At 39.6% G+C, this 26,497-nt stretch overlaps 1 protein-coding gene across 1 annotated transcript in view; it reads left to right on the plus strand.

Moving 5' to 3' along the window:
* The window catches only part of FBLN1 (fibulin 1), an 82,368-nt gene that overhangs the window by 24,555 nt on the left and 31,316 nt on the right, over positions 1–26,497 (plus strand). The window contains 11 exon segments of the mRNA XM_075707576.1: positions 5,419–5,590; positions 8,101–8,160; positions 10,364–10,465; positions 11,781–11,918; positions 14,109–14,246; positions 16,591–16,734; positions 17,543–17,671; positions 18,177–18,302; positions 18,843–18,962; positions 19,810–19,941; positions 20,489–20,612. Coding sequence (XP_075563691.1) covers positions 5,419–5,590; positions 8,101–8,160; positions 10,364–10,465; positions 11,781–11,918; positions 14,109–14,246; positions 16,591–16,734; positions 17,543–17,671; positions 18,177–18,302; positions 18,843–18,962; positions 19,810–19,941; positions 20,489–20,612 — 1,385 coding nt within the window.

The following is a 26,497-nucleotide window of genomic DNA, read 5'->3' on the forward strand; positions in this document are numbered from 1 at the left end:
GAAAACCCACTTTCCCATCAGTTGACTGATGTTTCCCTATGCGGGCTTGTCAGCATGAGGAAGAAGAGTGAATGATGTTGTTTTTTAAAAGGGACAGACTTTAAAGATGGCAGGTTTTCATGGTCACAGCTGTGTTATTAAACAAAATGGACTGGGCCTTGATCTCTGGCCCTGAGAATAAATGGCTCAGCACAGCTCATGTCATGTAACTGACGTCTTTCCCCTGCAAAACACAGTGCACAAGGGCTATTGGGAACACTCGCTGGCCTGTCCTATCCCCAGAGCATGCTTCAGCATTGTCTGAGAGGATGTTAGTTGCTGTTAGAGCTTGCTAATATTTAAACATTACAGATGATTGCAGGACAATGCCTGAGCCCATATTCTGTCCCTGTTTAATTTACCGGTATGAACATAGTGTTACTTTGTGAGCCACGTTCTGCAACCCCCCACTCCCTAACAGGAATATCCTACACTTAATAACTGTACTGAGGTAACTGTAGGAGTATCTTTGTAGATAATCTCTTTGATCTGTGATGGACGTACATGATTTATGATCTAATATCAGTGAACAATTCATCATTTCTTTTGTTGAATGCATTTTTAATCTGATGGTCTTGAGACATACAACTTATCTGGCTATTGTGCCCTGCTGTGGTAAACTTCTACATTCACACTAAGCCCATCTCACATGGGCTTGAATCTCATTTTGCCTAAGTTGGTCTGTTTTAGTTCAGCTTAGGTAGCACGGGAAATCTTCTGGATCCTCTTTGTCTCCTTCAAGGAAGCAGAAATACTGATTTAGTAATTCAATTAGTAGGATTAATCGCAGCACTTTGCAGCAAATGAGGCAGCTAATCTTTCTTTTGAATCCAAAACTTGCAGTTGGAAAGAAGATAAAAAGACCATATTTTGAAAACATTTGCCTCAGCTTTTACACTTAAAGGTGGTAGGCATAGGTAATAATGGGCATAATTTTACTCCTCCATTTTTTTGGAAGCATAGCTTTTCTTGCCTTGAAAAAAAGGATGCAAAATTAATCTTTAAAATCTTCATCAAAAGACAGTAAACAATTTCCAGATTTGTTGCTGATACGGGAGATGTAGAAGTGGTTTTATGAAAGTTTCTACCACAACAGCCCTGCAAAAAGGAGTGAAGCTTGTAGAAATTTCACCTTCTTTAAGGTGCTTGGACATTCTCCCCAAAATTTGTCATAGGTACTTTCTTTTTCCAAAGATGGCGATACGGCTGTATCTCCCCAGTTCTGTCAAAAATACTTTGGTTGTGTGTATTAGGTGAGCACAAAAGTTCTATTGCTTTGGACTATTAAACATATTTTTTATTTTTGTTCAGATCTTCAAAAGTTCTGAAAAATTCCACTGACTGACTTGTATTTTTTTCAGTCTGTTTTTGATAGCATCTACTAGTTAGTCTGGATTTCAGCAAGTGAGAGACCTCTTGTGGACAGATACACAAAAGCAACGTTAATACATGGTTCACCCTTCCACATCTGGTAACTTAAATGGTGACATAAATAATAAAGAACTATTATAAAATTTAACTAATTAAGAGAGTTTATTGATGAAAGCAATTTCAGGTGCTTCCTAATCACACCAAAAATAAAACTTCAAACTTCTCACATGCAACTGTTTATTCCTTTATTCCTTCCATCTTTATTCCTTTCTGTGAGAAGGGAAGGTATAAGAGCAGTCAGGTGATCATAGGACTTCAAGTAGGACCCAGATTTCTATCCTAACACAAAGATCAAGGCATGGCTTTGAAGCTGCATGGACTTCTGCTAATAACAGGGGAGAGGTAAAGGAAAAAATGTTTGACATCATTATTGGGATCTTTTAAGAGGCAAAGGCTTACAGGCAGTGAAAGTTTGTAATAACTCGATCGTTAGGTTGTACCATCCATGAAGGCAGCAATGGTTCTAGCAAATGGGCGAATGGTCATCGCAACATGCCTCTGGGCAGCTGACAACCTTTGGAAAATGTCTGCAAACGCATCTCGAACTGAACTAATATGGAGTCTAGACTGCACTCAGGACTAAAAGATCAAAGTCTTTCAGAATAGGCTAACAAACCTGAAAAAATTAGTGTGAAAAAGAAAATGTTGAGATTAATCTTAGCAGGATAGTGATAGTTATAATGACATACTGCTTTGTGTCTCAATACCAGAGTGGTCCATGAACATAAGTTAAACTAGCCATATCACTGCTATGTTATTAACATTCCACAGTGGGAGAACTGAAAGAAAAGGTGACTTTCCAGGTTCACAGGCGAGGTATGTGGAGACGTATGTGGGTCTACAGAGTCCTGGGCATGCTCTGAGCACAAGGCCATTCATTAGCTTCTCAGTCTTTTTTCTTTAGTTGAACAGGAAATGTTAGCCTTTAAGGACTGTGTCGTGGTTTAGCCCCAGCCAGCAACTAAGCACCACGCAGCTGCTCGCTCACTCCCCCTACCCCGATGGGATGGGGGAGAGAATTGGAGGAGTAAGAGTGAGAAACACTCCTGGGTTGAGATAAGAACAGTTTAATAATTGAAATAAAATAAAATAGTAATGATAATAATAACAATATAATAATGATAATTATAATAATAATATACAAAGCAAGTGATGTACAATGCAATTGCTCACCACCCGCCAACTGATACTCAGACAGTTTCCCGAGCAGCTATCGCTCCTCCCCAGCCAACCCCCCCCAGTTTATATACTGAGCATGACATCATATGGTATGGAATAGCCCTTTGGGCAGTTTGGATCAACTATTCTGGCTGTGCCCCCTCCCAGTTTCTTGTGTACCTGGCAGAGCATGGGAAGCTGAAAAGTCCTTGACTAGCATGAGCACTACTTAGCAACAACTAAAAACATCAGTGTGTTATCAACATTCTTCTCCTACTAAATCCAAACCACAGCACTGTGCCTGCTACTAGGAAGAAAATTAACTCTATCCCAGCCGAAACCAGGACAGACTGCTAGTGCAGAATCATCTAGGGTCAATATTAAAAGCCAGTTACCATAAATATCAGTTAAGAAAGCATTTGTCACTTTACATCTCTGGATCATTTTGGCTGTGGTATAGCAACATAAATTATTATCAAGATGTTAAATCAAGATGCATCATGCACAGTTAGAATAAATACAGGTTGGAACAAATGGTTCAGTGCATACAGTTATGTTAAATGAAGATACGGTTTCTTACAGAGATTGCAAGACTTAGCAAGCTCTGTACTTGAAGATTCACATTAGCTGGAGACAGAGGTTTTTCAAGCGGTGGCTCAACCTGGAAGAAATAAAGAACATAAGGTTATTCAGTACTTCAAGAATGGCAAGATTAATGATCATTCTTTACAAAAAAATCCAGAGAAACTCTGTAACTCCAAATTTTAGCATTGTGTGAAAAGACAAAGCAATAGATTCAGTCAATTCATATGCCTACCAGTAGAAGCCAGTGAGGATATCCAGACATATATAATGTCAAAATTTGGCAAGGCATCAGCTGTATTCAGTAACTTAAATAAGAGTTGGTTATCAAAAATACACAAGCTTAAGTCAAACAATGAATCTTCAGCTCAGTTTTTATTTCTGTCTTCTAATTTATGGTTGTAAAAATTGGAAACCTAACAAAATTATAGACAGATGTTAAAAACTTTGAGAAAGATGCCTCAGGAGAATGTTAGACTTGTTAGACAGGATAAATATTCAGAAATGTTGCAATTCTTGGAAGAGATCATCAAGTATTTATTTCTAAAGTCATTCAGAAAAGCCAGAAAAGATGGAAATATACCAGACATGCTAGTGATGAAACCAGAGCATCCACCACTGGACAGAAGTAGAATCATAGAATCGTTTAGGTTGGAAAAGACCTTTAAGATCATCCAGTCCAACCATTAACCTAACAACTACCAAGTCCACCACTAAACCAATTAAGGGTAGAGTGATAATTTCATGTTTCCTGGCTTGGTGGCTGGATTATTTTTTAATGAAAGTAAAACCTAGGAATCATTAAGGTTGGAAAGGACCTCTAAGATCATCAGTCCAACCATCAACCCAACACCACCATGCCCACTAAACCATGTCCCAGAGTGCCACGTCTACCCATTTTTTGAACACTTCCAGGGATGGTGACTCCACCACCTCTCTGGGCAGCCTGTTCCAATGCTTGACCACTCTTTCCATGAATAAATTTTTCCTAATATCCAATCTAAACCTCCCCTGGCACAGCTTGAGCCCATTTCCTCTCGTCCTATCACTAACTACTTGGGAGAAGAGACCAACACCCACCTCACTACAACCTCCTTTCAGGTAGTTGTAGAGAGCCACAAGGTCTCCCCTCAGCCTCCTCTTCTCCAGGCTAAACAACCCCAGTTCCCTCAGCCGCTCCTCATAAGGCCTGTGCTCCAGACCCTTCACCAGCTTAGTTGCCCTTCTCTGGACACGCTCCAGCACCTCAATGTCTTTCTTGTATTGAGGGGCCCAAAACTGGACACAGTATTTGAGCTGTGGCCTCACCAGTGCTGAGTACAGGGGGACAATCACCTCCCTGCTCCTGCTGGCCACACTATTCCTGATACAAGCCAGGATGCTGTTGGCCTTCTTGGCCACCTGGGCACACTGCTGGCTCATGTTTAGCCGGCTGCCAACCAACACCCCCAGATCCTTTTCTGCCAGGCAGCTTTCCAGCCACTCTTCCCCAAGCCTGTAGCGTTGCATGGGGTGGTTGTGACCCAAATGCAGGACCCAGCACTTCACCTTGTTGAGAGGTGGATCATGTTTCACTGCTGGAAGCCATGTCAGGACTGTGATGCTTTTAAATAATGTTTGACTATGTAGTCTGTTTTTCAGAGCAGAATAGCTTCTCGTTATGACCTGTTAACACTAACCTTGGATGAATCATGTTTGTTCGCTTGTTTGTCTGTTAGTTCAGAGAGGGGTATTTTTTGCTGGGAAGTTGAGTAGGCAGTTTAATTATACACTGAATCATGCACTTCATTGATCGTGTCCCAGTTTAATTGAACTGGACACAAAAGGGAAGCAGAGGTGTTAAGAGTTCCCACTGTTTGCTGGTGTTTGAAACTGGGCTATGCAGGCAGGGAGCAATGAAATTCCATATACATATGTGGACCATTCTGGTCCTCCACATCACCCTGCATACACATTCACATATACACAATATTTGTGAGAACTGGATCCAGGTTCTGTGCTTGGCTCTATGTAGACCAGATGCAGACCTCACTGAACTCAACTACAGATTAAAATGTCTGAGCCTAAGTATACTGGGTGTTCTTAAAGAGTTTGCAGAAAATTTTCCATCGGTTTGCCAACGTGAGATAACACTATTGACACTACTGACAAAATTTGTATTCATTTGTTCAGGGCTAGGATTTGACCTTTTTTTTTTTTTTTAAACAGATGTGTTGTTACTGTTGTTTGCTGGGAAAGGCTGCCCAAGTTCAAGGACAGAGTTGTGAACCCAACCCAAAGATAGGATACCAGTGTGGAATTGTCTTCAGAGCTTGCTGTGTGAAGGGTCAAGAAGGCATTGATGAGTCCATCAGCGATGATGCTCCTAAGAAGGAGCAAGGTATTTTATGTTGCAAATTATAAAAGAGTGAGACACAAAATTATATGGGGTACAAGGAGTGCTTGTACTTTAAATTATTTCTGTTGGAATTCTCTAACTTGAGATCTCTGAGTAATTTAATGACGCAAGTTTTGGACCTCATTTTTTTTGCTAGTGATAGCTGAAACGTTGTATACCACAGGAGGCTGAAAGAGCTTGAAAGTGGTCACTCAGTTCCTCGTGTCAGAAATTAACTATAAAACAGATTATTTTGGCCACTAACGATCTTACCTTGGAGACTGAGTATAAGCTATTAGTTTTTAATAGTATTTTGCCACTGATGAATTCTTAATTAAAAGGAAAATCAACAAGTAGTTCTTTTAATTGGATTTGAAAGCCAGATGGCCTTTGCCAGCTCAGCATAATTCAAATGTTGTCTTTTGTGTGAGAAGCAAATGCCCACAAATTGGGGGCATTTGAAATGCCTGGACTGTCTGGGAGAACTGAACATTTCCAGGAAACACGGTATCTGCAGTTCTTTTGATGTTATCAGAAGAGAGGGGTGTCTAGATGGCAGCAGCTCCTGACACTCTTCTCCATACCTAGTCCACAGAGCTGAAGAGAATGAGTGTGGACATATTGACCCTTACAGACCTGTGTTTGGGGTTTTTTTGCCTCTTTCACTTAGCAGGCAGACCTGAAACTGCAGAAAATATATGCTGTATAGTGTTGGCTTCTTCATGAGCAGCTGACCACTGAAAACATGTAGTCTGGCTTGCAGATCACCAGTGACAGATTTTGGGAGACATCATCCTAATCAATCACTCAAACCCAGACCCCACCACAAAAAGCTTGCATTGGTCTGCTTGAGCCAGTGTGTTATCAGACTTGTTTCAGGTCTTTCAAACCTGGCTTATGTCAGTGTACACCCTTGTCAAGTAACATTGAGAAATGCCCTGCCAGTTTCTTTGTGTACTGCTGTCTCAGCAGGGGAATCCCCCTTGTCCATTAGCACTGGGTGAAGTGACTGGACTGATAGATACCTTGTACTTAGACCACTCTGCTCAGAAAAAGGATTTGCAGACTCAGTGTACCTGCATGACATGAGAAATATATCAACACCTGAAAATCCAGAGTTGTGAACACAATGTACAGTATTTCCCCAGTTACCCTTGTGGGCAAGTGGCACACATAATAACCATCATGCCTATGGTTAGTATGGTTATTATGGCACACATAATAACCATTATGCATTGCAAAGATGGGTCTATGTCAACAAGCAGGGTAGGACAAAGTTCTCATCATTAAACTAAGAAACAAGCAGGTGGTTGAACATATGTCAAATACCCGTATCGACAGTAAAAATTGCCTGTAGAAAGGCAGAGCAAGCAACATGAACACCTTTGTTAGTCATGAAGGGGAGATCAGTCTCCATTTTGTAAGGCAGCTTCTTGGACTAGCACCTTGCGTTTGTGTTATGCAATAGCAAGACATGCAAGGCATTCTGCTGCAGAGGGTAAGGCAAGCTGACTCCCTTTTTGATGCTTTCTTAGTCACGTAAAGAGTAATCTCTGGTACTGTGTCCCCAGAGAACTCTACAAAATCAGACCAGACTTGGGCAAACTGATTTCATTAGCTTCTGTGTGACCAAAATGCACGCCTGTGGCTTGAGGACTCACTGTACCAACCCAGCCTTGTGCCACTGCACAAAAAAAATGCTTTCACATCCATGATGTATCATTTGCTTGTAAGTGACCACTGGTTCATTGGGCTTATGGACAATCACTGAAATAAGACTAAGCTTCCTATTCAATAACCAGAGTATTTTGAGATTGTGTTTTTACACATCTCACTACCCAACCTACCATTTCCCCTGCATTCAAAGTGGCGGGATTGGAGGAAGTCCATTAGCTAGTCCTTTGGGCAAGCAATGGGTGCAGGGAGTGGATGTATTCAGCCCTTTTATGTCCGCCATGTGGAGAGAAAGAACACTCAGGACACAGGCACATAGCAGAAGTCCCACTGATCAAAACTCTCCAAGGTATATGAAATACATATGAAAGAATGCCATAAGTAGGTGCCCAGAAGTTGGGTGTGGAGTTCTTTTTGGAATGAAGTCTAAATAAATAACTGAGGTTAATCTGATTTTCATTAAAACTGTGAGTACCCCAAGCTACTATAAAGTCAGTGGAAGCCAAGCATGCCTCAACAACATGTCTTACGAAAATGAGGTTAAGCTCTGGTTAAAAGCCTAATGTTAAGAACCTGCATTTGAAAATCTCAGCCCATAAGTAATCTATGATCACAGCGTGACTTTCATATTGAATCAGTCAGGTGGAAAATGCCCCATGGCCATATGCATTTGAATGTCAAATTTAAGTATGAAATAGCTGTAAAATATGTAAATAATGCTTTTTAATTTTGTCCTGGTTTATCCAAAACCCTAGTCTGAGTCCCATCCCAAGCAGGCAGCTTTTTACTGTGAGAAGAAAAGTGCTTTCTCCTCTAATGCCTGTCTCTCCTCTTTTTAGTTGAAATTTCAAAGGAGGAACTAGACCAAGAAGATCCTTATCTGCATGATGGCTGCAGAGGTAAGTCAGGTGACTAGTCCTGTTAGCCAGCTCTTTTGTGATTACCTCCAATAAAAGTGAAGCAAACTTAGATCTAGAGATTAGCCAAAACCTTTTGCCTAGGCTAGTTACAGGTAAAAATAACAGAATGAAGATCCTTTCTAAGAAATAGTAGGCCATTATGTGATGCCTCAGTAGCTCTTAAATACAACAGAGGCATTGTCTCCCATAGTGGAGTTTATCTTACCCAACCGAAGCTTGGACTATACATTTAATTTTTATTTAACTTCCAGTGGGTAATACCTCAAAGGTGTTACTCATTGAACCCGTGGAGTGCTCTGGATTGTTCAGAACATGGGGATCTTATATTAAATATGTGCATTCTTTTAGTCTCCTCTTGGGATGATCAGGGTGATTGAATATGAAATGAAACTCGCTTCCTTTTGAGATGCATCACCTGAAAAAAAGGAAGAAAAGTGACTATTGTCCTCATTAGTCAGGCTGTTCTGCCTTCTGGGAAGAATGTGTTATTGGGATATTGTTCTGCTAAGTATTCTGATTTATTGCTTGTCACATGTGATTTACATGTCTATAAACTTAAAGCAGCAGTGATTTATTATTTTCTACAAGCATTTCAGAACTAAGTAATTTATTTAGGATAAAATCAATTTAATAGACTTATATTCCAGTTGAGAGATGATTTACTGTGCTGCATGTTGTATAGCTATTACACTCTAGAGAGGATGGAAATGTCTACTAGGTCATTAGCTAGTCAAAGCCGACACTGGCTCTCTTCCTTGTCTCCAGCTGCTAATTACAAGAGATGACATAGAAAAATGTGTTATATATTTTCCTAGCATTATTTCTTTATGTAATCAGTTGTTGTGCTTGTCAGTTAATCAGCTGCCTGCAAGAGACAGATTGGTATGACTAATTACAAATCAGAGTTTCTGTCTACAGTATATTTTCTGATAAACTTGGCATGCCAAAATTACTTGTGATTTTCTGATCTTCACCAGGGGAAACTTGAATTTCCTAGGCAGTGGAACTTCCAGCAGTTTGTTTTGGAGCACCTTCATGGTACATGAGGAAATTAATTCTGTTCTTCCAGCACCTCCACAATAGGTTTTACGGTGGCTGACAGGAACTCGCAGTATTAGCAGAGGTTCAGAAAGCGGTAGCTGTCCATCTTAACCACAAGATTATTGTTCCTTCTAATGTCGTTGCCTTTGCCAGTATTGTGTACAGACCTAATTTGCTGTGGTGTATTAATGGCCCTGTCCTCATTAGAAATTGTTGCACTTTAAAAAATTACTTTAATTCACTCAAAAGTTTAAAGTATTTTAGCTTCATTTGCCCACATTGATTGTGGTTATCTGAAACCTTTTCTTTAATGCCTATCCAGCCATTCTGAAAAACGGAGGAAGACAGGTGCTATTTGCACTAAGAATATCAATACTCTTATAACAAATAGTTGGAAGTATATAACATTTTCTCTATTATGAGAATATTAGATGTTTTTAATAATTATTTTTTAACAAGATCAGACAAAGTAAATTTTCTTAATGACGAGCCATATTTTGTGTAAATTTTGTATAGTATCCTCTCTTTCTGTCTGCCACAATAACCCCAGCTCTCTTTCACATTGTTTGTGACCCCTGCACACACTTTACTAGGTCCTTAGTACCCCAGTAGTAAGTCTTGATTCCTTTAGGTTCTCTGAAGCCTTTGTCACGCTCTTCTCCCTTTCATGTTTCCTGCCTGCTGAGTAGGAAAAGAGCACATGCTATAGCTAATTCACGAGTACGGTCAATGATGGGCTAAAAATAAAGCCTAATGCAGCTACTAGTGAAGATGTTTCATTAACTTATGGTGATGCATCTTGTCTTCCTTATTGTACAGTAATCACCAAAGTTTTAATTTCCCAGCCAAAACCTAAGGAGATGTCTGAGCGCATCAGCATTTTCCCTTTAACTTCTAACAATGATGGGCTATGAGCGACTCCTTAATTTACTTCCTTCTTGTATTCATTTTTAGAGCTAAAAGAATCCAGTGATTACAAACACTTCCTTCAGTGTTTAGCCCTTTCCTTCTTTTGTATATCTGTGTGTTTAGTTATCTCTTTTTCTAAATAAGTCAGCAAGCATCCTGTAAATCAATGGTTTCTTTCAGTTCCTGTGAAGAGCCTCTTAATTATATAAGACTTCTTAAAATATCCAATTAGGTGGTGGTCCCTGCTCTCAGCAGTGCAGAGACACGGGATCCAGTTATGTCTGCTCCTGCTTTGTTGGGTATCAGCTTCAACCAGACGGTGTCAACTGTGAAGGTAAAAGAAATAAAACCATTGCCTCGATTACTGACATCCTTGTTTTAAAAGAGAAAGAATAGATAAAAAAGATCCAGACAGAAGAGATCAGAATATGCTTATGCCAACTGGGGAAAGAGGTGAGATCATGAAAAGTTGATTTAAACAGAATGTTGGAATCAGAGTTGTGGGAAGATTGAGTTAAGAAAGAATCAGTAGAACAGGTAAAGGGTTTAGCGTGGAGAAGAGGCAGAAGATCTTGAATTTATTGTTGTGAATAAAACCAAGATAAAATACCTGTTCTCTTTTATAGTAGTAGATAGTAATTGATAAGGCAGTTGAAATATAGTAGGATTCTTTAGCTTGTTAAGGACACAACTGACAGAAGGGATGAAAGTCTTGGATATCATGAGTGTCATGGGAATAGTCAAGGGGGAAGAATTGTTAAGTTTCTCGCAGAAGAACAACTAAAGGGATATCAAATGAAATGGGCTGGGATAGAGCTTATCGCACTTGACTTAAGATATGTGCAATGTAGACATCTGCTTCTGCGCTAGTTAGCCTGGGCTCCTTTTGTTGCTACCTGAGAGAAACAAGCACTTCAAGGGCACAGTTTATCTTGCCTATTTTGCATAGCTATTATAGGATGAAAAGCATTACTCATCAGGAGTGCCTTTTTCTCTCATTGACAGAAAAGGGGGGCTAGGTAAGTAGCTCAGATACAAACTTCAGGATATGAAGTAGATACTGATGCTTGGTCAGATGAACACTAACCTAGCGTGGAATATAAAAAGGAAGAACTTTTGCATTTGATACACGTGGATGCCAAATATTCTTAGACATTCAAAGAGAAAAAAAATTGCAAAAGAAATGTCTACCAGTAGCTATAAAATAGAAAGTTGCAACCTGTGGCTCAGGGAGTCCCTAAGTCGTATGTGGGTGGGAGGCAGAGCAAGGGGAGGATTTCTGAAAGTTTGCCTCATTCATCTAGTCCGTATAATCATCTGCTACCGGAATCAGTCAGATGATGTTGGCCCTTTGCTCTCACTCAGCACAACTTCTTCTTTCTTAAGTACAGTGAATCAGCAGTCACAAGTCCTGTTACCAGCGGGGTCAAAATATCTTTACTGGCTCACGCTCTGAGAACAGAGATGAGTAGCCACGTAGTGGGTGAGTGAGGGTGAGGCCAAATCCACACCATTCTTTGTATCCTGATGCTCAAAGTAATGACCGGTTAGAGGTGTGCCCACAGCTAGCCTTTGATCTCATCTCTTCCCAGTGATTTCATGTTTCTTATTTACTCTTTTTTTTAAAAAAATAATTTTTCATATTCTAGATATTAATGAGTGTATCACTGGGACACACAGCTGTGGGATTGGACAAACTTGTGTCAATACGTTAGGATCCTTTCGCTGTCAGCGGGACACGAGCTGTGGAACTGGTTATGAACTAACTGATGACAGTCGTTGCAAAGGTACGTCCTGTGCAGAGAAACCGAAATCTTCCAGACTTAAGTAAAAAAATAAGTACATCATTATGTCATACTCTTTTACTTTTGGTAAATACACATGTAAGCTGTAGTTACACAGGGACACACAGACAGTACTAGTTCTTCTGGGACAGTAGTTTGCCACCTGTCACCTTGCAGATACCAGATCGGGCTGTCTGTGGACTACTACAAAGACTTCCAGGAGAGATAACTACATTTATCTTACACTGGTAATTTGTGTTGCATGACAGGAGATGGGCTGGGGACTGAAACAGTTGATTTTGGAGGCCCAGCACTCACACTATAGACATTTTTCTGGTGTTTACTTCTGGCTAGCTCTAGTCCGGTCCTGTGAATTGGTGAATTGGTTGCTCATTAGTGAGTGGAGTGCCTAAGTCCTGCTCCTGGAGCGTATCTAATGGTTTAGTTTCACCTGAAAAAATTAAGTTTGCACAACTTCAAAGTGTGAAATGAAGCATGGCAAGTGGAGTGACCAGGTGACTCAATTTGAAAATGCTAAGATAGATGCATCTTTTAAAAAAAGTAAGCCTTTATCCTCAGGAGGTTTAAATTTGTTACAAAGGGATTGATTTCTTAATCACAACATTCTTAAGAATTTAAAAATGAAAAAGGGTTAAAAGCACTGTTCTTGACTAGCTATGTTTGAACACAAGGGTAATAGTTTTATTTACTACAGTAATGGCTGATTTCAAGTTGCATCTAGCTCAAAGTGTGCTGTTATGTGCACCCATAACTTCATCCGACATGCTACATTTGCAGAGATATAAATTAGCAGCAAACTCCATTTGATACGGAATTGGTTTCCACTATGAGAAAATCTGTTCCCCCAGAATTTAGAATTGTCTATAAACAGACTAATTTCATTCCACTGAGTAAAACTCAACCAAAATTCTGGGTAAGGTTTTATTGTAGGAACTGATCAGTGATGAATAATAGATTGAATAAAAAAGCTGACGAACAAACTCCAACACAAAACCTGCAGAACATATAGACAATGTTTTTCAAAGTATCATGGTCTAACTTTGATCCCTTTGAAGTAAAATTTCTGCTGATTTGAATGACATCAGATTTAGGCCAACAAATAGCTTACCAGCAAGTATTAGCAATCTTTCTCTGGTGGAAAAAAAGGAGTACAGACAGTAAATTATACGTGTCATTAATGTTAGAAATTTTTTATCTGGATATGTTAATTTTAATTATTAATATTATGTTAATAGCGATGAAAGTAGAAAATGAATAATCTTTGTGTATGATTTTTAAATGCCAAATAAAATGACTGAGTTGTGCAACATGTAGAACCCTGCTGAACCCACTTCAGTATTAACCCATCCTAAACTTAAAATGGGTTTTACAATCATTATTTAAGTCTCACAAAGCTCTAAGGATAAGCAATTGCAGTTACTGTGGTGTCAACTGCATAAATGGGAAAGATGAGGCATCCTATTGCTAGAAAGTTTCTGTATTTTAAAAGCTTCAGGAGATTTCATCCCATTGCAGGGTGGCAAACACTAAATTATAGCTGCTTTTATATGGACAGGGTTACATTCATGAATGAAGCCTCATTAGCCCTTGTCTGCTTTATGTGAATCGTAATTTATTCACAAACATTTATTGTCTGTTCTGAACTGGAATGGAATATTAGGGTGTGCAGAAATCATATTTATGTGCATTTTAAAGCACAATAATGCAAGGATATTGCAAGCCTTAATATGGATGAGAATCAAGCAATGTCTGTATTGGATCTAAGGTTAAAATTAAAATGACACTTGGACATATAATTGAATCTTACTGACTTCAAAGCTGAGCCCATGTATAAGCACACTGCTGAATCAGTGCTGAACACTGCTGAACATGATGCTGGAGGTTTTGAATTGTTTAGTTGTGCGAACTAAACTTGTAAAGCATAATAAACACCCCTCCCCCCCATATAATGTAAATAACAAAATAATAAGAAAACCTTAACTTACTTAACCTGTTTTTACTGAGATTCTATTTGAGGTAGTAGGTCAGATTGATCCTGGCTCACTGCATTGAATTGCATGAAGATAGGCTGAGGATTAATCTGTCTGACGTTTTTAACTATGTCATGTTTTAAATATGATGAAAAAGCTTCTGTCAAACTCCTGCTAACAATTTTTTTTTGTGATGTACCAGATATTGACGAATGTGAGACTGGTACTCATAACTGCCCCCCCGATTTTATCTGTCAGAATACTCCCGGATCTTTCCGTTGCCGACCCAAGCTACAGTGCATGAATGGGTTTATACAAGATGCGCTAGGCAACTGTATTGGTAAGACATATCCTTATTTCAGTGAATACTTAAGTGGTGCCTATGAGATAAGCTGTAGTTTCACTGAGTGAGTTCTGAGCTTCTCAAGTCATTCTTCATGTGTGTATGCATTGCTTTGCTATGTGTTTTTTCTGCTTCTTTTTTAAAGGCAGGCTTGGTCCCACAGCTAAGATTTACAGACAAAAACCATTTAAATAAAAGACTTGCATACTAGTTCTCTGTTTTTAATGAGACTTGGTTACCTAAGGCACTTAGCTGCATTTGAACATTTTCATTAAGTCTTTGGGGATTTTATCTGAAACAAAATTTGTAGAAAATCTGTGATATGTTTTATCTCTCTCTATCCAAAAGGTTTTAGCTAAAGCTTAGTATAAAAAGCTGTAAATTATGACATCCTTTGTAATACACTTTGTTGATATTAGTGTGAGTAGTTCTACAGGCATGTAGGTATTTCCAGAATTGTCCCCCTTTAGCTTATCAAGAATCTTACTATGTATGAGAATGGTGGGCCAGTTATAATACACCACGGAGAGGAGTTTTATTTTAAAGACTGATTGCAATCTGTCAGGCTAATGCCTTGTTTCCAGGACTCCTACAAAACAGAATTATAACCTTTATATAAATACGTTAGAATTACTGGTTTCCAGCAGACTCTAAATGAAATTGTCTAATGTGACCTACAAATCTATCAGTTATTCCCTTGAGTAGTATTTTCAAGTCTCGACTTACCTTTGAATTCCCCCAGTGGCGTAGCGTGTTTTGGACTTGTGGAACGGGCTGAGCGGCAGCAGCTGCCAAGTCTAGCTCATTGTCAACCCCTTGTTCTCCTGACCATATCATACCATGTAGTGCCGAAATCTGACACTGGAAACACTGAGGCTGAAAACAAAATAGCAGCCTTTAAAATAAAGGGGGCTAGGGCTTGTGCACAACAAACCCTTTGAAGACATATATCTGCCATAGCTAGCATCAGGTCCATGGTTGTTAGAAGTTAGCGTGCCTTCACTGACATTAGCAAAGACACATCAATTTGCAGCAGCAATAGTTATGTCCCCTAAAATGCATTTGCTCAAAATATTTACCAAAACAATTTCACAGGCTGATTTTACAAATTGTGAATCAAATGCTGCCCTATGTGGTGTTGAGGGAGAAAAAGTATGAAAACTTTCCTGTATTTCCAATGTCATTGTAAGTTGAAAATTTTATACTCTAGTGAGCTGGGATAGGCCTGGTTGAAAAGACATACCCTTCCCCATCTTCAGGCAGCCAGCATTTTGCAAGCTAGATGCTCTGCTTAATACCATGCCAACAGGGAGGCAGTAGCTCTTCAACAGTTAACAGTACCACTGTGTAAAATGATGATAATATCCCAGTGAAACAGTTGGGAAAATTTTAGGCAGAGGAATGCTCACGTGAAGCTAGACTTTGCTGAAGGTTATGGGATGCAAGCCCATACACTCACAAACAGTGCTGCTCCTACAAACTGTCAGGTCTTAGTTACATTAACTTTTCCAGGTAGCAAAGGCTGCCTCAGTACCTCCTGTTGCCACTGATTCCCAACTCTGAAACTCCTTTCCCCCAAACTAATAGCACATGCTATCCATGCTTAACAGTGAGTTTCTTACCTTCTTGCCTAGATACACCACACCAGATCATACTCTAATACAGCTTAGTCTTATCTCATTGCATTTTCTGAGATTTTACTTTATAGCGGGTTCTTACCTGGCAAAAGATATCATTGTCACAAAGTGATATGATGTCCAGTTTGTAAAAAACCAGACATACGTTTGATGGATGGTAGAGGGCTGCATAGTCTTGTGAGTAACATAAATAAGCTATTTGCATTCTTATGTGTTTGCATAGACAACTTACCATAAGACAAGGTAAGTTATTCACGGTGAATACCTGTGAGTGGTTTATCTCTCTGTAAAAATGGAGTCAGCTACTACCTATATGAACACATACTACCAAATAGCTCATTCACTGAGAGCCACAACCCACAGACTGCAGCATAACTGGTTGAGCTGGTGAACTGAATTGTTGACATCTCTTTGTATGTTTACGGGAGACTTTCAAAGACTTTTAAACAAGTACGAGTTCTATACCCAATTTCCACTGCTTTTCAGTGGGATCAGGGCCTCTCATACCTCTCCCAGTCTTCACCCTGGAAGCGTTATATTGGTGAACCTAAATGACAGGGATAGTTGTGTTCTCTATGGGCAAAGCTTTTTAAATTCTGAAGGGTTACATCAGGATGTAATCCTCTGAAAGATTACATAAGGAAAGCATCTTGCATTAAACATCTTCAGACAGCAGATAGTTACACTGACTTGTGCTCTTGTAGATATCAACGAATGCCTGAGCACCAACATGCCATGCCCAGCTGGTCAGATATGTATTAACACCGATGGCTCGTATACCTGCCAGCGAATCTCACCCAGCTGTGGCCGAGGTTATCATCTCAATGAAGATGGAACAAGATGTGTAGGTAAGTAACAGTTTTGAAGACAAAGCAGTTTGAAGAAAATAAATCACATCTATGATTTACGTTTACCAGTTTCTTGCACTTTGCCCAAGTTTTTCTCATTCCCCTAGTCAATTCTTGATCCTGTTCTTTCCCTCATGGCAGTCCCAACAAGTGAAGAATGACAAGGATCCACTCTCTGTCCTTCATGTAACTCATGAAACCCTATGTTCTGAGAAGAGGAGAAATGATAATCACCCCCCAAAAATGGCATTGTCTGCGACTATATTAGTGTATTGGAACAATGCTGTGTGGTCTCAAATCTCCCCAATACAGAGGTATAACACAATGCCCACTTACTGTCCCACAGAAGGCATTGAAGTAATGTTGAAAGGTATATATAAGGTGGCTTTTGCAAAGAGAGGTATTTTTGCATGTGTTTTCAACTTTTGTGAATGGTTTATCAAAGCAGTACTGCCTGTGGGTCTCTGACGTCTTACACTAGCTGAAGATCTGACCCATGAATACTGAGTGTGCATAATAAAACAATTTTGCACCGATTTCCTCCAAAGAGTCTCTGATTTCCTGATTTCTTTTCCCTCCCAAGTCCATCAGCATTAACAGGACACCTGAGAGAGAACCTGTTTCATTAAGAATAGTTTGGATTTGTGACTCTGATCTTTGTGTGGAAGCTGAGAGCTAGATCAAAGTCTTGCTTTCTGTTTCAAAACACTATAACTACTAGGGGACACAGAAATAGGTTAACATGTTGCTTTTCTCTCAACTTGGATGCTCAGAAGTGTGCTTTCAATCACTTCTCTCCTTTTTTTAGATGTGGATGAGTGCTCATCCTCTAATCAGCCTTGTGGAGAAGGACATGTTTGTATAAATGCCCCAGGCAATTACCGTTGTGAGTGCAGATCTGGCTATTCTTTTGATGTCATCAGTAGAACTTGTATTGGTAAGTTGCACCTATCGACTTAAATACATGTAGCCATGGCATTTTAAAAAATGATCCTGTGTAAGGAATGTTATTGCTCTCTGCGTAACCTCTTTCATCTGAATGTAAAATTGAGTACTCTATTATTCATATAAATCTAACACCATATTAAAGAGATGCTGATACTTCAAAGAAAGCTGTATTAGTATTGTCAACATGTTATCTGTTATCCTGTTAAAAGGTAAGATTATGAGAGTGCATGTAATTGTTTTCTGTGATACTTTTATATGCACCTACAGCAAAACATTCCTTTGGAAGATCAAAGCAACTTTCTTCTTTATAGATCTAATTCAATTATGCACTGGGGTGCTTCTAAATGAGCATTTTGAGCATGTCATTCCCTCTCTAGTATGAAATTTAGATCTGGAGAATAAAAATCAAACTTTTATGACCACATTCTTGTCCAGACTACTACTGCAGTAAAGCCAGCCAATACATAGACCTCTGTATATATTTATCATTGCAGATATAAATGAATGCAGACGCTATCCAGGCCGCCTTTGTGCTCACAAGTGTGAGAATACTCCTGGTTCCTATTACTGCACTTGTACCATGGGATTCAAACTTTCAACTGATGGCAGGTCATGTGAAGGTATGGCTGTCATATGCTTTGGCGTGTAGTGTGAGATGCAGCTCATTGCTGTTTAGCTATTTCCATTTGATTTTAGCTTGTAAGACTGCATTGGAATGGTATGAGAAATCAATGCAGTTATGATTAATCAAGGCCACTGTAGTGCACAGCTCCAATGTATTCCCTTTAGCTGGATCATGCAGAGGTGTATGAGTCTACATTTACTGTATTTTGAAGGGTGATTCAGCTAGATCAGATGCAGGACCTTCAAAACCGGCCTTGCTGATACCCAGAGATAAAAATGCAAGTGTGGTTCTAAAAAGTCCCTCCCAAGTCACACACCTTGAAGGACATAATAGCACAGTGCAGTTTAATCTATACTGCCAGACCCTGTTGAATGTAATACACCCAAAGGCCCTTATTTCCAGCTTACTCAGTGACATGCATACCACCCTTTTTTGATTTAAAAAGTTGTTTTCCAAAGTTTTGTCTTAGTCCTGTAATAGGAGTGATGAATATAGCAAGAAATTCGGGGTTCAGGTATGTAATTTTGCATTTCAGATTTAAATGAGTGTGAGAGCAGCCCCTGTAGTCAAGAGTGTGCCAATGTGTATGGCTCCTATCAGTGTTACTGCCGCCGTGGCTTTCAACTTAGTGACATAGATGGGATTTCATGTGAAGGTAAGCATTATCATTTTGCAGGTAGAGGATGAGTAAGCATTTCTTATTCTCACTATAACATACATGAACAGTTCCATGTTCCTGTAATTGTTTCATTTTAACATTTGATTGTCTTTGGTATTTTCCTGTGAAACTTTATTTAATGAAGGTCTTCCACCCATGTCCTAGTCTAGAAATACCTCTGCTTGTGTGGTGTTAGTGCTGTTTACACTGAATTGTAGCTTGGCATATTTTTGTAACTTACCAGAATTTTTTTTTTTTTTCTGAGGAACTAACAGAACTTCTAGTCTTCAGCAAGTGAAGATAGAAACACATTTATATGTTACACATGTAGTACGTAATATTACTAGGTAGTATTTCATATATCCTCTTCTTGTGGCTGGTTCTGAACTAATGTGTAAGTAGGTTTTCCTCAAATACAAGGAGGGTGTGGGTGTGACCTCGTGAACAAGATCCTGAGTTTGGACTTAGGTCTCCACAACTTACTAGACAATAAGGCCTTGAGCAGAACACCTCATCTCAAATTTCCTTTGTCTAAGAACAGGGATAAAAGTATTCCTCTCCCTCCCTTTTGTAAAGTACTATGATACACATCACTGTAAAGTGCTTGCTCTTATCCATTTACTTTGTCTCTTGGACCCTTATATTGCTTTTAATCTTCTTCACACCTCCATTTATTCCCGACAGCCTTTATTGACTAGAGCCACCCCTATCTGATGATCTTTTTCCTTTCCCAGCAATTAGAATCATGAAATTGTGTTTGAAGCTTGCAGCAGGAACACTGTACATGTGCACTTTGTTGAGTGTCATGAACACGTAGTAAATTAGTGATGTTTTCTTCTTGCAGATATTGATGAATGTGCTTTACCTACTGGAGGGCATATCTGTTCCTTTCGATGTATTAATATTCCTGGAAGCTTTCAGTGTACTTGTCCCTCCACTGGTTACAGGTTGGCACCCAATGCACGCAACTGCCAAGGTGAGTTCAATAATTACAGGGATACCTAACTGGATTGTGGACTTCTGAAAAGTTCTAGCAAGTTTTTATGTTTAAAAATATGCCTTTCCTACAATAATACAGGTAAAACAGTAAACATCAGCTTGAAATCTGAAGAAACCAGTATTTTATAATAAATATAGAGGAAATTTTTCTTATAAACTATAGAATGCAGTGGAGAATACTTCCTATAACATTATTAAAGAATAATAACAAATTCGAAGATGAAGTTGTGAAATGGTATGAGCTAGTTTAGCCATAAAAAGGAAATACCGTGCTATAAACATTTCACCAAATATTTAGGTCTTGTCCACTTAGTGGCACTGCTGCTCTTCCTTTTCCTCTTCTTGCCTGTTGTTTGGGTTAGTTTTCTTCTTTTTTTGTTCTCCTGCCCTCCCCTCCCAATCCTGCAATAACGTTTAATTGTATCCCATATTCTGTAGTATCTAATATAATACTTTTGTCATCTGGCACCTGCAAGCAGAGGAAAGGCATGTGTTTAACCCACTCACCTTTTTCCATTTGGCAGATATTGATGAGTGTGTTGCAGAAAGCCACAACTGCTCTTTCAATGAGACCTGCTTTAACATCCAGGGGGGCTTTCGCTGCCTGTCTTTGGAATGTCCAGAAAATTACCGCAAGTCAGGAGATACGTAAGTACTTTCTTTTTCGAGGTTGAACAGCTTTTTGGTGACTTGATCTCCTTTATGTCATGCCACTGCTGACTGAATACATAACAGATTCTGGCAAATACGTATTTTGTTGGTAGGCCTACCCTATGTTTTGCACACACAGGTCTGGTCCCTTTCTCATGCTCCTGTTTCAGTCTAAGAAAAAGGTATTCCCTTAAAAAATGCCACGTGTCAGTGGTTTGCATCATAATGATCTCTAGAGCCATAAGCTGATGTTCTCTCTCTGGCTACCTTGCAGGCAACCTGTTAGGAGGGTTACATTCAGCTTCAAAATTCTGACTTTTATTTCCTTTCACATGTAGTCTCTCCTTTCTATTACACTCCAGTGAAAGAGTTCTTTTTAGCTCCCTCTCTGAATTCTGAACTAGTGCTGTTGCAAAGCGTTGCAAGAACGTCTTATTTTTAGTACCATATCACCTCTGTTAAAAAAGCTAGGAATCCTAGCAAGGGTGGTATGTTAGCTGCTGCTCATATTTGTGTCTCTCAACTCAGAGACATTCTACACATTCTGGTGTTGAAAGTATGAGATAGCTGTGGGAGGAGGGGCAGCTGGCAGCTCATTTATACCCATCAAATGGTGCTAGCAAAGTGGAGAACTTGTTGCAAAATTTCAGTTGCATAGCTGGAGTTGATGGCTGATGCAGATGACTGCTTTTCCTCCCGCCCTGTGGCATTATGGCCGCCCTGTACTCTAGTCATTCTTCCAAAGGCTGCTCCATGGTCCCCCGCCATGTGCCCCATACCCAGGTAAGTGTATGCTCTACCAGCTAGGGAGGAAAGCTGATAAATTGCATTTGTCATCAGCCTGCTATTGCTTTTCACAGTCAGTGTTCATATGCCCACCATCTTTTAGATAAAATTGGGTACTCTTTGCCTCCTCTGTAGAATGAAGTTAATGCTGATCTTCGTCAGAGGGACTTTGTGTGGATTAGTCAGTTTCCACTTAAACCTTAATCTGTGAAATGCCATATAAGTGGCACAGCAGATGTATTTGATCAGAATGCTGTAGAGGGAGTGCATGGTATAAACCCAGATATTTATAAAACATGCTTGTTTTCTGAGAAGTGTCAATAGTAATTAAATTTTAAATTCTATTTGTCACATCAATAAACAAGCAGTGCCTTGTGATGCAGATGTTCTCTTTATTTTCAATATTGTGGGTTCATTTGTGTCCTAATTCAAAAAAAAGTCATTTGCAATGGGCCACTAAGCAGAATTAGCAGATTTCTACTCTTACAGACATCCCTGAGTTGCAAAGTTCAGTTTATAAAATACGCATCGTACACACACATTCCATTTCATCTTCTTTCTTATCTATATTTTTATGCATGTGTTGAAATTAATGGCTATTTGGGATGTAAGGGATCTTTTGGGGAAGTAGTAGAACGTCTGAATTGTTTTTCTGTGTCTGGGTTGTTGGGGCCCTGTATTGGCTTACTCTGCCTAACTCAAACAGACTCATAGGGAGAGATTCTTCTGATGTGCTAGGGCTATAATTAGGCTATGAGTCAGACACAAATCCTGTAGCTGCTCAGTGAAGTTCTAATTATTTTAATTCCTTGAGTTATTATCTTGTTGGATTTATTAGGTTTTTCCCTCTCAACAGCTCCAGACGCAGTTACTAAATTTATTGTCAAAAATGTGTTTGCATAAACCAAAGAGAATATGAGTTCATTATCTTTATTGTAAAAAGTCCAAGTTAGTTCAGTGGGGAGATGGGTACTCTCATACTTAGCCAGTATACGAGTATTATACCAACATGCCAGAATCAGGGTTTATGTATTGGGTTACCTTGTGCCCATTGGGGAACAGTTTCATAAGACAGCTCTTTAGCACCCTTTTTACATCCAAACTTATTTACGTATTCTTGAATAATTTATTTTTGGCATATATAACCCAACATAGCTGATAGCTAGCATATCTTTATTAGCTTTTGCACGATAATGACATTAAATCACTTTTTCACCCAACCTTGTGCCAGGACTCTAAAATCAAAATAGTTGGCTTCTCATAACATCATATCTATTACAGATACCATTTGCCTCTCCTTTTTATTCAAAACACATTCCAGTTTCACCAACTTGGCACATCATAAGAAAGACAACACATTTTCCATTCCCATCAAGTTGGCACCTCATGGGATTTTTTACCCTATTCTCCAATATTTTCTTTGGAACAGCTATGATTTAATAGGCCTCAGTCCTGAAAATCCAAGTTTGTTCATTCTTATTTTTCCTTAAAATCCTTATGTGCAGGCAACAGCCCTCAGTGATCCAGAAGCTTCCTTACCCAATACCTTTAAAGCAGAGATTTTTGCATGGTGGCTGTTGCAGTGGTGATTGTCATCAGGTGAAGTAATCACAGGATTACAGGCTGAAAGGTCAGGATACTGTTAGATACTCTGAGCTTCAGGAGGAAACAGCCTGTGTAACCTTCCCTAAAGACCAGCAAAGTGCCTGGCGTGGTCTGATCCTTAATGGTAACAATTTTATTGAAGGTCTTATCTCTTTTGCTTAAATTCTGCTTTTTTTTTCCCCTTGATCAGCACATAGGCTTGGTATTTTTCCAAGGGTAATTAAGATCTACTGCTACTCACAATAGGACTTAACTTGCTATATTGCCTTGCCAAACACTTTTTGTTTTCAAATTGCATAACAATTAAATTCTCTTTATGTGACACTGAAGTCTAACATTTGTAATATTTAAGCCAAGAAAAATAGTAGAAAAGATAAAGACATGGTTATGGCGGCGTGTCAGAAATGTGTGCTGCATTGAGCCAGATTGGGAAATATTTTTATGTTCTATACATGTCTGAGTATTGTTAAGGTTTCCTGTCGCTTCTCATTATTAGGACCTGTTTTTAACTGCTTAGAGTTTTGCCAAAACGTAACCAACGGCTGAAATTTTACATGCCAGGTGTCTGACAAAGTTTTGGCAAATTTCAGCCAAAGCAGTTCACTCATTTCCAAGAACAAGGATAGGAAGGAACACGTTGTTTTGTATGTTTAAGACATTTTGGTGATTTTTTTTTTTTCTTCTTCTTCTTCTTTTAACATTTTGCTGTCATGTTTTGGAGCAGAAATCTGAAATTTGTTAGTAGATTACTTTTTGCACTTTTTGTCATCCTTACCAAAAACCTCTGAAACTTCTGAAATTACAAACTTTGTAAAATTGCATTTAGCCTTTTTTCATAAACCTTAGGAAATGAGGACCTTGGTGGATAATCTTAATCCACCCCTGTAAGCCAAAACAGAGTCAGGTCTGCCTGGAGTATTTCTGAGAGTTGTTTGTTTAACTTTTGCTTCAAGTCCTTGAATGATAAGGGTTTCATAGTCTCAGTGGCAATCTGTCTTTGTGGTTGACTATCTTCCTCAGTGCAATTTAATTCTTTCCATTAGTAGAGAGGTCTGTCTTTTTTAGCAACAAAAAAAATCTCTTCTGATTTAGCAGACACAAGCTGCTTGCAGCTCTTTAAAGCAGTCTAAAATGTGCAGGTACCAACTCCACAGACTGTCTGAGCCTGCTCCCACATATAGCCACAGGAACGAAGCCCTATCTTCCCCATATATGTCAGCTCCTGTCTGTCCTGGGCCAGGTCCTGCTGGCCCTGACAACCCCAGAACCTGTTTCTTCTGTGCTTTCAAAGACCACCCAGTCTCCATGGATAATAAAGCTGTTTCTAGCATGTGTGAGAGAAGAGCTGACTCAGTAAGAAGGAAGGGCGTACTTAGGGGTAAGGAGGCTGAATGTAGGGGGGGAAGGATCTGAAGGTATGATCAGGTGAGGAAAAGGAACCTGGGAGACGCTTGAGGGGTAGAAGGTAAAATTGGGTAAAACAATTTAGAGAAAAGGGGGAAGCCAGCCACAGGAGTCAGGAGCTTATGGGTAAGTGTGATTGATGCCAGATTTGGATAAAGACCATCACAGCAAGGAGTAATTTGGGATGGCTGCACAAAGATACTGAGGGAAGGGGTGTATGCTTTGGGACTAGGGCTGTGAGGTAGAAACTGAGAGAACCAAGTGCCAGCCAGGAGAGGATGGAGCAAGAAGAGGAGGATTGGCACTGGCTGAGTAGACAGTCCTGGTGCCAAATGTTTGAGTGAGCAGGAAGGGCAGTAGGCAAAGAAAGAGGATAGCAAGAAGGAGCCAGGTTGGGAAAGACAGATGAAGGAGACAAGGATAGGACATAAAAACTCAGCGCTGAGGGGAAAATGAAGATGCGTCTGTCTCTTCTATAGCTTGAAAACTCCTTGGGACTTTCCAGCTGCAGACAGGAGGAACATGCAGAGTATTTGTCCATCCTGTATACTGTATTCCCACCTGAGGCAGAAGTGGGACTCCAGATTCTCATCTGGTTAAGAAATACCTGTGAAACACAGCCATCGGTTGGTTTCAGTCCCTTTAAGTTCCAGTCTGTTTAAGACAAACCCCACCTTTCCCACACAGCTACTCTGTTAACATAAATGTAGAGATCCACAATGTGGTGATTCAGCTTGGCTGATGGCTCATGTGGGCCTCAAGGTGTGGTGCAACCTGCTGAAAAGAAATACACACCGATGATAGCGTGAGTGAGTGCCTTTGTAGTGGAGTATATTCTAGGAGGTCCGGAAGATTGTTACAGCTCTGGAAATCTACAGGGTTGAATTTCAGAGATGTGTAGTGTATAGTTTGGTAATAATACTTGGTTAGTTGTTCAGCATGTTTAGCAGCAGTATATGCTTCTTTTTCTAGCCCATGCGCCTAACGGCAGAGGTTTGCAAAGATGCATATACAGCTGCCTCACTGCAAAGCAGTGCATGTTTTACTTGGGCTCTGGGTTGGGTTTCTCTGGTAGCATCTCCTCGGCACTCCCCTTCTGCCGCCGGGTCCCCCGTGCTCTGTCCCACAGCGACACGGCGTGGTAGCTGTGCGGCCAGCCCATCCATCCTGAGATGCCATGGAGCTGGAGCAACACCCGGGGTCTTGGGTTGCGTGCTCACTAGCAGTAGATTGTTGGATTCCCCCGCCATATGATTTTCTTCTGCCCACTGAAGGGAAGTATTTAAATAAGGTCTAGAGAGTACACTGGGATTTAAATGCTCATTGCTTATTGCCTTCATGGTGCATGACCCCAAAATGAACTCTGGTTCTTGAAAGCAATAATATTTGCTATCTCTCCTTTGTGGTTATTTGCTGGAACAATTAGTGCACATTAACTAAATGTATAGTGAAGTGTGCTGTGTGTAGTGTGCACCACCAAAGAATAAGATAAAAGATGATGAATTTTGAATAATTCTAACTCCTAGCCGCAGGCACATCTGTCTCCACAAATAACTTTCTGAATCAGCAGAATGTCCTTTTTCAAATCTGAGGAAGCTGGGAGCTTTGGGTTTTTGTTCTCTTAAAATTCTGGCTATTATTATAAAATGCATTTTACTTTTATAAAAGAATAAATCATGGCATCTTCATGAGCATGTAAGTGCTCATGAGCATGTAAGTGCTTCCAAAAGAATTTACATGAAGAAAACACTTCCAACTAAGAAATCAACTGCCTTGACTTGCTTCATGATTTCAGCAAAACCAAGTAGCCTCATGATTTCAACAAAACCAAGTCATTCTTTTTAGTGGAGTTATTGATGACATTTCAGAAAAGAATGCAGAACTCACTATACCTGAAAATATTCCAAGAGTATCCACACCTAATTAGCCGTCCATCCTGTGAAGACTTGTGTGTACTCTTTACACACATGAATAAAATTAAGAATGCATTTAAGTCTTCAAAGAATTGCTTTGTACTTTGGTTTGCAAGTGGTATTAAAAGAAAACATAGAACACATTAACTGAAGAACTGAGGGTGCTTTCAACTA

Source organism: Pelecanus crispus, chromosome 1 (assembly GCF_030463565.1).
Source record: "Pelecanus crispus isolate bPelCri1 chromosome 1, bPelCri1.pri, whole genome shotgun sequence".
In the NCBI taxonomy this organism is placed as follows: Eukaryota; Metazoa; Chordata; class Aves; order Pelecaniformes; family Pelecanidae; genus Pelecanus; species Pelecanus crispus.